This window comes from Canis lupus, chromosome 24 (assembly GCF_048164855.1).
Source record: "Canis lupus baileyi chromosome 24, mCanLup2.hap1, whole genome shotgun sequence".
Taxonomy (NCBI): Eukaryota; Metazoa; Chordata; class Mammalia; order Carnivora; family Canidae; genus Canis; species Canis lupus.
Genome location: NC_132861.1, coordinates 39,597,485 through 39,610,797, shown reverse-complemented (window position 1 = coordinate 39,610,797; position 13,313 = coordinate 39,597,485). Strand labels below are relative to the sequence as shown.

At 41.0% G+C, this 13,313-nt stretch overlaps 1 protein-coding gene and 1 long non-coding RNA gene across 10 annotated transcripts in view; one reads left to right on the top strand and one right to left on the bottom strand.

Annotated features, from left to right (window-relative positions):
* Positions 1-4,976, bottom strand: part of LOC140616082 (uncharacterized) — a 63,961-nt gene extending 58,985 nt beyond the window's left edge. For 2 of the 6 annotated variants that reach the window (XR_012016596.1, XR_012016601.1), the window contains exon 1: positions 3,106-3,134. This is a non-coding gene — a long non-coding RNA (uncharacterized lncRNA). Of the gene's footprint in view, positions 1-3,105; positions 3,144-4,597 lie in introns of those variants that run through there. The other 4 variants (XR_012016606.1, XR_012016609.1, XR_012016592.1 and 1 more) reach the window with 4 other exon arrangements.
* Positions 3,856-13,313, top strand: part of CUL3 (cullin 3) — an 87,749-nt gene continuing 78,291 nt past the window's right edge. The window contains exon 1 of one of the 4 annotated variants that reach the window (XM_072796430.1): positions 3,856-4,016. In XM_072796430.1, coding sequence (XP_072652531.1) covers positions 3,951-4,016 — 66 coding nt within the window. In that variant the 5' untranslated portion in view covers positions 3,856-3,950. Of the gene's footprint in view, positions 4,017-4,718; positions 4,806-4,986; positions 5,007-13,313 lie in introns of those variants that run through there. The other 3 variants (XM_072796432.1, XM_072796429.1, XM_072796431.1) reach the window with 3 other exon arrangements.

Below are 13,313 nucleotides of genomic sequence, written 5' to 3'. Positions count from 1 at the left end.
CTGTGGTTATACTCTCAATGGGATAGTCCTATAACATGTCCTCTTATAAGACACATATGAATGCTACTACTCTAAACACATGCAAATCTAATAACCTACAATACTTACTGGTCACCTACTGGAAACAAGAAAGAAAGTAGAAGACCTAGCCTTTATTTTCAAAGAAGTGATAATATCTATAAATCTTCTCCTTCCAATCTGAAAAACATACGTTTCCCTAACAGTTTTTGTCCAGTCAAAACCATCGAACGGGTCTTTCTAATTGAATTGGTAGGCTGTCAGCTGTTTTAATAACCAGTATCTACACAATCAAATCAGGTCTGAAACAGTGATTAAAGTGGGTTGGTATCCTGGATACCTAGAAACTCATGGTCAAGAAGAAGCTATTCTCTTTCGCTGGCTTCTCACAGCCTGTGCTGTCCATTTTAGATTGGGATGTAGAGAAGGTACTGGCCTACCCAGCCTCCTGGCTTCTCTGACTGCACGTGTTCCATACAAATAAATGGAAATGGGGCCACTGTTCTCCTGTGTCAGGACATGGTCAGCATAAGTAAGAATACCAACCGGCAGGCACGCAGCGTCTAGTGAGTTCCTATTTCAGCACTGCTTTCTTTGCTAGATCAGGTGGCAGTTGGCAGAAAAACTAGTATTTTGAAAATTCACTTGCTACTTTGCTTCCTTGCAAGTCAAGGAATACCACCCAGTACAGAAGGATAGCTCATGCTTATGAGAATATTTCATATATGTTTTGAGATTGCTGATTTTCTAGGAAGGAAAATCTCTGATTTCTGGACTGCAGTGTATAGGAAGTTGTTGCCAAATCCAACTTGGGTCTGTGGTTTCCAAATTTTGAGATGTGAAAAGGACTATATACTCAGTGATGGCAGGTCTCGTCTGTCTTATTCACCCTAGTGAATGACATATAGCAGCCGTAAATAAACAGATCTTGAATAAATGAATTCATAAATGAACAAATAAGTTGGTAGATTTCTTGATGTCAGTGGCAAATTCATTTTGAAGAGTTTTTCTTGGTCTGTTGTGGTTAAAAGCCTAACAAAAGATGCAACTGACGGTGATTCTTTGAAGATGCAGCCAAATTTTGCTTGAGCAAAACAGGCGTGTGAAAAAAGTCTGGGTTCACAAAACAAATACTGTAAATTTAAAAAGTTATTATATGATTCACAATTACGTGGAAATATGCTTTAATTCAGAAGGTTCCTAAATGCTGGCCCATGATATTTTCTCAGGTTCACGATGAAATAAGAAAAATAAGCTAACTGTATTATTCTTCGTAAGGCAAAATTAATGAATTTAAAGAACTGGCCTTTATTCAAAAATTACCTTCTCTTGTTTCTATAGTAAAAATATATATATAAGATAATGAGGCTAGTCTATGCTAGTTATTCCTTTCTAATGCCCTCACTTGTCAAAATAAAGTCATCAACCCTATATTAGTTCCCCAGCTTTTTGAGGAGTATTTTATTGGCTTGTGAAATCCAAGTGTTGGAGACCAGCTTCGTTTTAAAACAAGATTCATTTTAAAAGCATACAAGTATTTTTCAAAAAAAAAAATTGAATGAAGGAAGATAGCACGCCCTTGGTCTTAATTACCCATGATAACAATAGCTAAGAGGTATTGAGTGGCTTACTCTGTCCTGAGCGCTGCTCTCAGGGCTTTTAAAAATCTGTTAATCATCTAAATTTCATAGTAGCCCAAGAAGGAAATACTACTTTTCCCCCCATTTTACAGATGAAGACTCTTTCCCACAAAGACGCAAAATACAGCTAGTAAACTGACAGAGCTGGCTCTAGAACTTATGGTCTTCTATCCAAAGAAATTGGGCCACAGGCAGTGCAACCAATAGAAAAACATCCGTTGTTATTATATCCTAATGATTATGGAAATGAAGGTCCAATCTGCATATAGATTATACCCTCCTATCCAAGACTCCTACCATCTTATATTAAATCAGCGCCCTTCCCAATCTTATCAACCCAGTTCTTGATGACCTATTTTTAGCTTCAGTATTTACAGGGGTATTGCTTCAAGCAATATCCTTATTTCTTAAACTCAAGTTTCCACTAGCAAATACCAGAAAACAAAGCAAGAAAATACATTTACAAAGGGGCATTCAACAAAATAGGGGATGAAAGCACAACATTCCTAAATTTAGTCATCATGATTAAGTTAACTTAGGGCAAATCACACAACAAAGTAGATTTCTGTTGACTTAAAGAGTATAAAACCGCAGCTTTCAAATGCTATAAAAAAAGTATTAACATCCTTGCTTTAAAAAAGGTATTGAAAAAAATTAAAAAATAAAAAATAAAGAGGTATTGAAAAGTATCACAATAAGTAAGCAAACTATCAAAACCTCAGTTTCCACATGTAGGTGCCCATCCCAACAATAGGTTCTCACCTAAAAGGAGATTATAAATTTTAGTGGGAACTCCCATAATTCTTTGCAGTGTCAGAAGTCCAGATAGAATACCAATTGGGCAAAGAGGTAAATCAGGAAGTAAAATTCACAATCAATAAAAAGATAAAGAGCAAAACGGATGAATCCAACTAGACCCCTTGACTACAATGACAAAAACAACTTCCAAAATCACAACAACCTGGGATCAAAGACAGTAATTTCGGCTTCCAAAATCGACAATACTCTTGGTTAATGGCAGAAATGATTCGGCAGGTCAAGGGCAGGTTCCTATCATCCTACCGCTCTATTCTTCACCACCTGCCAAAATACTACATGAAGGGAGTTGTCATTTTATTTCAAGGATGAGAAAGAGGTTTTAACGCTCTGGAGTCCCGGGTTCCCCCAGGAAGGGGCCTGGATGAGCGGCACCCCTCAATCCCGAGGGCGGGGGCGCGCACCCCGTTGGAGCCCCTCGTAGGGCACACAGCACTCACGGCCGCAGGTGACTCCTGCACAAACTCTTCCTTGGACTTTCTGGCTTCCACTCAAACACCCCCCCCAACCCCCCCAGCTCACATGCCCTAGAAACTCGCACAGGAACCAGTTCTAAGACTGCAGCCAACCACCTGGCACCCCTATGCCCCCGCCCCCCCCGACCCCGGCCCAACCCCGCCCAGCCCACTACCGTCCGGCTCCGGCTCTCAGGACTCGCCCCGCCCCCTCCGCCCACGTGACCGGGACCCCTCCCACCCCGCGCCGCGCTCCACCAATCAGCAACCACCTCCGCGGCGCCGACGCTCCCCTTTCAAAAAGGCAGCTTTCTCCTCCCGCCCTCAGCCCCGCCCCTCACCCAACCTCCCCGCCCCGCTGGCCACGCCCACCCCCCCAACTCCCCGCTCCCCTCCTCCCCTCCCGCGGACCCCGCCCGCTCTCAGGCTTCGCCCCGCCCCACCCGGGGCAGCGCGCTCGCCCTCGTCTCGCGAGATCTCGGCGTCCACGCCCCGCCCCGCCGCCGCGGCCGCCCGCCTCCCCCTCCCGTCCTCCCACCCCCTCCCCCCGATCTCTCCACTCTCCGGCTCTCCTCCCTCCCTCCTCCCCCCTCCACCCTCTGGGCCGGATCTCGTCTCGTCGAGGCGGAGGAGGAGAAGGAGGAGGAGGACGTTCGGCCTGCGCAGTGAGATGTTTGTCCGTCGCCGCCGCCGCCGCCATCGCGGAGGAGCGCGATAAAGGGAGCCGAGCCGGGCGTGAGGGGGACCCCGCGGAGGCGCCGCGCCAGCGCAGCCCCCCCAGCCCAGCCCCGCCGCAGCCCGAGCCCGAGCCCGAGCCCGAGCCGCCGGAGCCCGAGCCGCCGCGGCCGCCCAGGGGCCGGCCCGCTCCCCAGCCCAGCCCGGGGGCCGCGCCGCCGCCGCCGCCGCCGCCGCCGCCGCCGCCGCCCCCCAGCGCAGCCCCTCGCCGGCCCGCCCGCCTTAAATGTGACACCGGCGCCTCGGAGTGCGACCCGAAGCCGCCGCCGGGGAGGGGACGAGCACCATGTCGAATCTGAGCAAAGGCACGGGCAGCCGGAAGGACACCAAGATGCGGATCCGGGCCTTTCCGGTGAGTCTCTCCTCGGCGCCTGGGACCCCGGGGCCGGGGGGCCCGGCGGAGAGCCGCACGCGAGGCCCGGGCTGAACTCCCCCAACAGGCCGCAGGCCCGGCCTCCCCTCCCCCACGCCGCCGGCCGCGGGGCGCGAGCCTTCCCGGCCACGGGGCGGGCGGCTCGGGGGCCCCGGCGCCTCAGGCCGGCGCCGCGCACCCGCCCGGGAGCCTCGGGCCGGCGGCGGCGGGCGGGCGGGCGGCGGCTGCTGCGGCTGCGGCGGGGGCCCCTGGGCCGGCCCCTTCCCACGTTCCCGGGGGGTAGGCCCGGCCCCCGGTGCTCCCCTCCCTGCCGGCGCCCCGGGACCACCACACCCGCGGGGACGGGGACTGTGGAAGTCTTCCGTGTGTGGGGGGGCGTGTGTGGAACTTTTCACGTGCGGTCTCAAAAATAACCCGGCCTCAACCAGGGCCCGCCAGACCTTTCGGGGGGTGGAGGGGGCTGTCCTGTGCCTCCGCAGGAAGGGGGCTGGCCGCCCACCTACCCGCCCCCCGACGCAGTGACCGTGGCTCCTTGCACTGCTCGGTAGTAACGCACGCACCTAACCTCGTCAGCTGTATTTATAGCCTCTTTCATCCACAGGCGTCCAAAAGCACTTTACAAACTCTTCTTGTGCAGGAATTGGCCTCGCCACTTGTAGGAGGGTCAAGGGGAAGCCAGAGAACACACGCTGGACAATGGCCTCTCCAGATCTTAGCCGTGGAAGCCCAGCAGGAGGGGGTCGTCACTGCCCCGAGTTGCTCTACGCTGTGGGTTTCAGCGACAGCAAAGGCTGCTCTGCTTAGAAACTTTCTTTTTTAGCGTTACGTTGAGTCATACGCTGGCATTATTTAGTGTAGAGAGTGTAACTTGGGATGCCATACCTGATTCAGATAGCCCATGGCAAGCAATTAAAGTGTACTGTTGTAACAGAAACTGGACGTTCTTGCCTCACGTCGCTACAGTAACAGGTATATGTCAAGAAAGGCAAACCAGCAGTCGAACGGAAGGTTTTGTTTTTTTTGTTTTTTTTAAAAAAAAAAAACAACAGTAAAACTGGGGAAAGATCTTGAATGTCTTAGAATCCTACACACGTCATATTTTGGGAAGGGGGGAAAAGGTGGGGTTTGTATTCACTGTGGGAAGGCTTGCTTTTTTCTGAAGTGTGATTTGCAGTGAGGGAAGACACTAATGCAGAAGAGAACTAATGAAGTCTGTCAGCATGTTTTCTCTTAACAGTGAAGTGAGCTGGGCTTAGGAATTTTTGAGTAATGTTAGTTTTGCTACTAAAGCAGTTGTGAACATGTTTAGCAGGATTTCGAATTATTAAGAGTTTCAAATAGTTTTCTGTATAACAAGTTTTCTAGGAAAAATTTGCTATTCTTGAAGTCTGAGTTCTTCTAACTCAAACTTACTACTATAATGCGGCATAGCTCACATTTGACATGAACTCACTTTTGTTAATATTGCGATTAACCAGTTGTACCTTTAAGCGTGATTAGCTTTTTCGTCCATTTAGGTTTACCTCTTCCTACCTGGTCTTCATTCCCTCATTCGTTTAATGAAGACTGAGTACTGTGTGTCAGGCACTGTTCTAGGAGCTTGGAGTAAGTCAATACAGCTTGAAGACTAAAGATCCCTTCTTTCTGGATGTTGTATTTATTATTGGGAGAGGCAGGAAAGAATTTCATGATTCCTTTAGCAAAAGAGTATAGTATATGATAGGTTAGCACATAGTCCTGAAACTGATTTTTTTTTTTTAGTTGTGTTAATGATTGTGAGCTAATTTGGATCTTTTCTGTCCACAACTTGTTGCCATCTAAGATTTTCTAATATTCTTTATTGAAGTTTATAAATGACTACTGTTTGATACTCAGTAGTTTAGTACCTGCTAATTTTTAAAAGCATAGTTTTTCAATGTTTCATGATTTATAATATTCGTAACAACTTTCTACTGAAAAGAACCTAGATTTTTTTTTGATTTATAAACTTCTAAGTTACAGTTTCTTGGATAAATGCCTCAGTGGTATGATATTTCACCGACTTACCCTTTGGTAAATGAGTCCTTATAGACCTTCAAAATTTCTCTTTTCTTACAGGTTAGCAGTCTTCTAGTAGTAAATGCATACTGTTCCATAAAGAAAAAATAGCGTTTGTATGTGGTACAGATGTACAATATTTATAGCTATATAGTATTTTGTATTAATCTTTGGACATGCATTGTAGGTACTGTAGTTTAAGAAAATTATAGTTTAACCAAAGGTCTCAGGTGCTCATTTCAGGATTCTGTTTTATAAAATCGACGTGTAAAAAGTGTAAAAATATGTTTTGAGATTGTTTTGTTTTCATTGCAAAACAGAGTGGTAAGTGAACTCACAGGCTATTCTATAAGATGTGTAAGCATATTCCAGATACAGACCCATCAGTAAAATCAGGTTCTTTTAGTGTTTTGAGTACATATTTTAAGTGTTCCTTCATTATTGTTCCCAAGAGTAAGTTATGCCATACCACAGTTTTATCTACAATTTGCATTTTAAGTAGAACTTTTCGTAAGATTTTAAGAGAAATTAGTTCTTTTTAAGATGGAAAACAGTGAGGACTTTATGGATTCATAAATTGTTGATGGAGTTAAAGTTTATCCCAGCCTGAAAGCTTTCCTACACTGCACAAAATATGTCATTTCACTTTTTTTTTTTTGGTACCCAAAATTAACAGCAAGGGGCAAATTTTTTTTTTTTAAGGAAGGAAGCTGTAGTTGCGAAACTCTTGGAAGCTATATGGATTTGGATCAGAGTGCTGCCCCAAGAAGTTTCTGCTCTTCTTTCCTTGCTGTTGTTGAATGTCTCACTCCTGAGCTTTTCTTTTGTTCTGCTATGTAGAATTAGTTGCTGTCAGGTGAACCTTTTGTCCTTTATCTTCGAAAAGCCATTCCTCTCCATCTGTACTTTCCACATGGGTTTTGTCCACATGGGCTTGAAAAAACTTGATTGGATTGGAGGGGATATATTTGAATGAAAATGCTCCTCTCTCTTCTGATAGTCCCTTCTTGACTTAGCCTTCAGAGTTTAGAAGTCATATTATGAAAGTGATGGTCTTTAGAAGTGTGTGATCTGGAAGTGGTTTCAGTTATTATAGAGCATAGTCATGATGAAGAATCTCTGGTTGTGATGTCCACTCCATAATCCTAGATTGGCTTCTTGGAGCTCTACCTGTGTAGCATGGACAGTGAGTCATGTAGAGGTTATTGTTAGAGGGAAACCACAGAGTGGATGACAATAGAAGGAGATGAATTTTAAGATCATTTGTGATGTACTTAAGAACACAAGAGTTTAATGGTAATTGGGGACACTTAATTTTGTTTTTCCTAGCTGTGGTAAAATTTGCTAGATTTGGGAAAAAACAGCTTTGATCTTCATAATAGATTTCCTTAGAGAAAGTAACAGTTGCCTAGGATTACCTGGACTATATACAGGAAAGCTGAATAATAGTCCTGGAAATCAAACAGGGTGGGGAATTAACTATATTTGCTTACCATTCTCTAGCATACAGAAACTATGGAGTAAGTTATAAAAGATTCGTTAAAGCGTTGTTTACACTTAGACTGATTTGTTTAGTAGTTTCAGGACATCCAGTTATGTTGTAGCTGTTAGTATGTTTTCAGCTTTAGAAGTTAAAAAACAAAAGCGTAAAGTAGTTACCTATAAGGCATTTGTATTTTGCATTATCTTCCTAGATACTTCAGAGGAGCCTGGAAAATGATTAGTTCCAGTATTGAATTTGAAACTATTTTAAAGTATAGGGTATATTGTAGAATTTGGCCTTTTAAATAAGATTAGTTCATTGAGACAAGATGGAGAAAGCTTTATTTGTACATCATTCATTCATTAAATTTAGCTAAGTAATAACAGCATTTCTCTAATTCATGAAGATAATATAATTAAGACTGTATTTTAAATTGCTCCCATCAGATAATTTTTTGCTGTTATTTTCATTGAAAAGTATCTGATATTTGTTAGCAGTTTTGTTAAATTTTTGTAAAAGTTATTGGACAGTTCGTTGTTTCAAATGCAACTCTGAAAATAGATCTCATTTATTCAAAAATACAGTAAAAAAGTAAAGGTGTTACTAGTAAGCACAAATCACTGAGGTATAATAGGACTTGCAATTAATGTCTGTCAGTGTATTGTGAAAACTATTAAGTTATAATCTGTCAAAGCAATGAATTCATTTTAGTAGATTTTCTAATTATAAAAGTGATGGATATTCATGGTAAAAAACTTAAGTATCTAAATTTATAAATAAAGAAATAAAAATCACCTCTTAACCCTACTGCTTGGGAATAAGCAACATTTACATTTTGATGTGTTTTCTTTTAATCTTTGTATTGTATACTTGTGAGCACCCAATAAAATTGAGGTACTACATTATTTTAAAAACTATTTTTTAAAAATATGGTATTCTCATGTTAAATGTATGAAGAATATGATTTGTAAAGACTAGTACTTTATGGTACCTCAGTTTGCTTAACCATTTCCCTGTTGCCAAGTGTTTTGGTTGATTCCAGTTAATTCATATTTATAGATAATAAAATTGTGATTATTTAGGCACATAAATATTTGAGTCTATCCATGATTATGGAGTTACTATGCCAAACAAAATTGATATATATTGCCAAACTGACCTTCAGAAAGGTAGTAATAATAATAGCTAACACTCAGTGAATGCTTATCTTGTGCCACACACACTGTTCTTTGTGTTTTGCATGTATAAATTCAATTCATTTGCACAACTCTAGTACTGCCACTAACATCTATTTTACAGAGGAAGCCTTGAGAACCTAAGAAATTTGCTTCAGGACACTACTTGTAAGTGGCAGGAGTAGGATCCTAATCTGGCTCTAAAGTGAATGTTCCTCAGAATTAATTATACCTGTCAAGGTTGTATCGCTGTGTTTCTATTATATAGCAGTATTTTAGCCAACATTTTATATCTTTATTTTTCATAGGTGAAAAAAATAGTACTTTAATGCTTTAGTTTGCATTTCTTTGACTACTCATTAGAATAAAACTATGGATAGTCTGTAGGGGAATTTTCCTTTAATTTTCCTTTAGCGTATTCAACGTCTGTGTTAGGAGTATGACTAAAAAATAGACTGAGAGTGTAATAGAGTGTGGGCTTTGGACTGCCAGATTTTGAATGTCATTTCCACCTTTTTTTTTCACTGCATCATTTTTAACAAGTTACTTAACCCCTTCTAGCTTCATTTTCATCCTCTGAAATGAAACTACTAGTAGGATGTACCTTATAGGGTTGTTGTGAGATAAAGCATTAGAACACTACCTAGCACATGGCTATGGTTAATAACCACTATTTAGCCATTATGCCACGATGTAAATGTTAAAATTGAGTGTTATTTTTGCAGGTAGTTGTATTGTAATACCGTATGCTTGTTTTAGTGATGCTGCCATTTTTTGGTACTGTTTTTCATTTTGAAAAGCCTGCCGGTCCAATTTGAACCACACTAAGTCTCAAAGGATGCAGGTTTGGTGCCACTGGGGCACTTGAGAAGAATGCTGCTGGCTCTTGGGGGTAGATTTAAAAAAAGTTCCAAGTAATGATTCTCACTTAATTGTTGGAGTAGGTATGTTACTTCTTGGGTAACTTTACTGAAGAAATAAGCCTTCATTTGATGTGTTCTTCACATCCTCCCTTTCTCATCCATTCCCTTGGTTTGTTTCACTCTTGGACTAGAATGTGGTCCCTGCCCAAAGCTTATAACAGACACCCTTTTGAACTACAAAACACCATAGTGTCAGACACAGTGTAGGTGGTTAGTGAATGATTAAATGAGAAACTAGTCCCTTAAGCCAAACCATAGTAATTGATTAATTGGGTAAGTCAATGCAAGTACTAGTCTGAAATGTTTGAACTGTTGTAAGTAAAGTCTTAAGATGTAGTCAGTCATTAATGATTTGAAGTTGGCCTAGTCCCCTGAAACAATAACGACTTGAAAGTAAAGATAGTATGATACATTGGCAATAATCTTGGCTTGAGTTTCAGTATATGTGCTGCCGAAGCGAGCACTTGGCTTGAGTTTCAGACTAAACCTGTGGCCCAGTCTTCTCTGTTATTAACTAGCTCTGCTCCATGTTTTACTCCCTCCACCATAATTCGTTCTTCCTAGCCTATTCAACTGTTCATTCTGATCTACTTTCATTGTGGATCTACTCTTCTGTCTCTTCAGGCTATTCTCAAAATTCTTTGCCTTTTCATCTGAAATCTGGCTGTGTCTGAGAATACAGGCTTATCTTCTTAAATTGAGGTGTCTATTTCCTTGTAATCTTGAATCATTGGGCCCAGCTACCATTTATTACCACATCCATCATCCTCTTTTGTGGCTCAGGCCCTTGCGAAGTACTCCTTTGTGCACTCCCTGTGATTGTTTCCTAACTTCTGGTACATGTTCCTTCGATCAGTGAAGACTTTAATAACTTCCTCACAGACATTCTTTCCAGTTCAGATCTTAATTTTATTCACTATGTGTGGCATAATCGTTCATTTATTCAATTTAAAATCCGTTTATTACGTGTTCTACTGGAGGTTAGGCACTAGATAAATGAGGATGATCAAACAGACCTGGCCTCTTCCTATTACAGTGGTCTTCACTGTCTTAGAACTTGTCATTCCATCGCTTCAGAAACCTTAAACTCCCAGTATTGCATTCTGTCCTAGCTTCTCCATTTATTAGATATAATAAGTGAGCAAATCATTTGACCTGTTTCTTTTGTAAGAAGGAGAAAACCATAGCACCTACTTCATAAAAATAGTTAATACCTGTAAAGGTCTTAGAATGGTGCCTGGTGGAAAGTAGGTGTTGTAAATAAATTGCAGTTAACTATTTAATTATTCTATCCTACTTGTTGCTTGTTTCCTTCTTATATTAATGTGCTCTTAGATCTCAAGAAGACCCCTTTCATTCTTTCCAGCCATGGTGCCTGTTACTAGTTGCCTCTTTTTTCTTACTACTTCCCCAGAGCAGGGCCAGAAATAGTGCAAAGTATCTTGGATCATTCCACCCATCTGCCTTCACTGCTTATACTTTTTAGGCTGTTGTGCACTCCTGGGGAAAATTGGAAGATAGTGGTTATCTAAGCTGGACTCCCGGGCCTCTGGGCAGTTTTGTGTGTGTGTGTCCCTGGTAAGCTCCCTCTCCCTTTTCCTGTGTGAGCTATTCCAAACTTTAATCATTGCCCTTAAGCTCTTTATTGAGAATTCTCTTATCTGTCTTCTTCCAGAAACTTAACTACTCCTTCACTGTGAAAACTAATGTTATCTTGTATAAGTTCCTTCAGCTTTCTTTCCTTTCAATTATAGCCTTTAACCTGTATCTTTACTCATTCTCACTGCCTTCCCTCAGGTCTCAGAGAAGGAAGACATTCTTTTCCTGTCTTCCTTGTCATAGTAACTACCATATTATATTTTTTCATATCCAAAAGTCTGCATCTCCTTTATTAAAATGTGATTTTCTTTAGAGGAAGCATCCAGTCTTTTTGTATTGGTTTTTTTTTTTTTTTTTTTCAGTGCAGCACAGTAGTATCCAACAATGTTGAATGAGTGGACTAATAAATTATTTTGTTTTCTCATCTTTAAGATGAGAACTGTAGCAATATTTCTCAGAGATTAGTTGTGGCAGTTAAAAGAAATGTCATAAAGTGCTTTCTAATGAATGGGCATCACAGATACTTGAAAAAATTTTCTGATTGTAAAGTCAGAATTTTCAACTAAAAGCGTGATGCTTTTCATGTGGGCCAGTCCTTCCCAAACTCATAATCTCCAGGACCCAGGAGGCATAGGAGGAGTGGAGTAGGTGTATCTTCAAAAATCTCCTCTTGTTATTTAAAGCTGTCTGTAAATTGCCATTTGTATAAAAGACTTCAATTTGGAAAAGTTCTATTAACCACTGCTTTAAAAATCACTAATCATTAATCCAGTCCTTTTAAAGTCAAGGAGAGTCCTACTTGCCCAAGTTGAGATAATTAATATAAATTGAGAACGGATCCTTTAGCTGACTTAACCCGTAATTCAGAGCTTTTGCTACTAGAAGGCATTCCTTTATTTTTTTAAGTCAGTTTGAGGTTGAAAATGTAGTGGAAGTAAAACTTCCTAATTTGACTTTTCATTCTTTCACTACTTGTAATCATTGAGGAAAGGGATGGACCTAAATTTACTCTTTAAATGAGAAAAGGTTACTGCTAAACAAAAGAATAAAGACCTCAAAGGAATATCTTTGCCTACTTTAAGAAAATACAAGCTTCTTTAGAGTTATTTTTTCTATAAAAGCAAGGCCTCATTGCTAGGAGGTATTCTTTAACATGATTGCATGTCATTCTTAATCTGAAGCAACTCTTAACTGAGCAACCCCTTAGCCTCATCTGTTTTCCCTATCCTCTTGAAAGTAATCATGATACATTCTTTTTCCTTCTTCCTTTACAATTTTTAGATAGTATGAGAAATTGCTTTATGAGATTAGTAACCTACAACTTGTTGAATGTCTACCTTATGTTAGGTTGTGTTTTAGGTGCTTGGAAATATAATTATCTCAAATCCTTAGAACCTTTAGATGTTGTTACTGTTTTAAATCTAAGGCTCAGAGAGACCTAGTAAGGTGTGTATAATATTACATGTCTACCTAAGAAAGGGCAAAGCTGGAATTTAGATCCCAGGTGGTTTGATTCAAAAATTCATGTTCTTTCCACTACACCACACTACACTGCCTAGTTGTATTCTGTTAAGCATTTGCTAGATTCTGAAACATTTACTTTCTTAAGAGGAATATATTAGAAAATTAATTCTAAGATTGCTGTTCAAATTATTAGCCACAGGCAGATCCAGGCTTATACAATGCAGTACTCTTTATACAAAGAATTGAAAATTAGTTTTTGGCCCTTGGAAGAAGCTTTTGCAAGTGCAAGTCTCACTAGATTCAAGTAAATGCACCTCTCATAAGAGAATAAAAGTAAGAACTTCGAATCAATAAAAGTATATATTCAGTAAAATTTGAGTATATAAATTGCTCTATGCTAGTGTGAATTGGCTTGAATAAAGCAAAGTCAAAACCTATGAGAAAGGCAGTAGCTGACATATTTGTGAGTTAACACTTTTCTTTTTAAGCTATAAGGCTGATAGCACATTTCTAACTTTTTCAGTTAATAGAAATTTATCTTTTTTTTTTTTGATAGAGCACAACAGGAGGTGGGGGAGGGGCAGCTAGAGAAGTA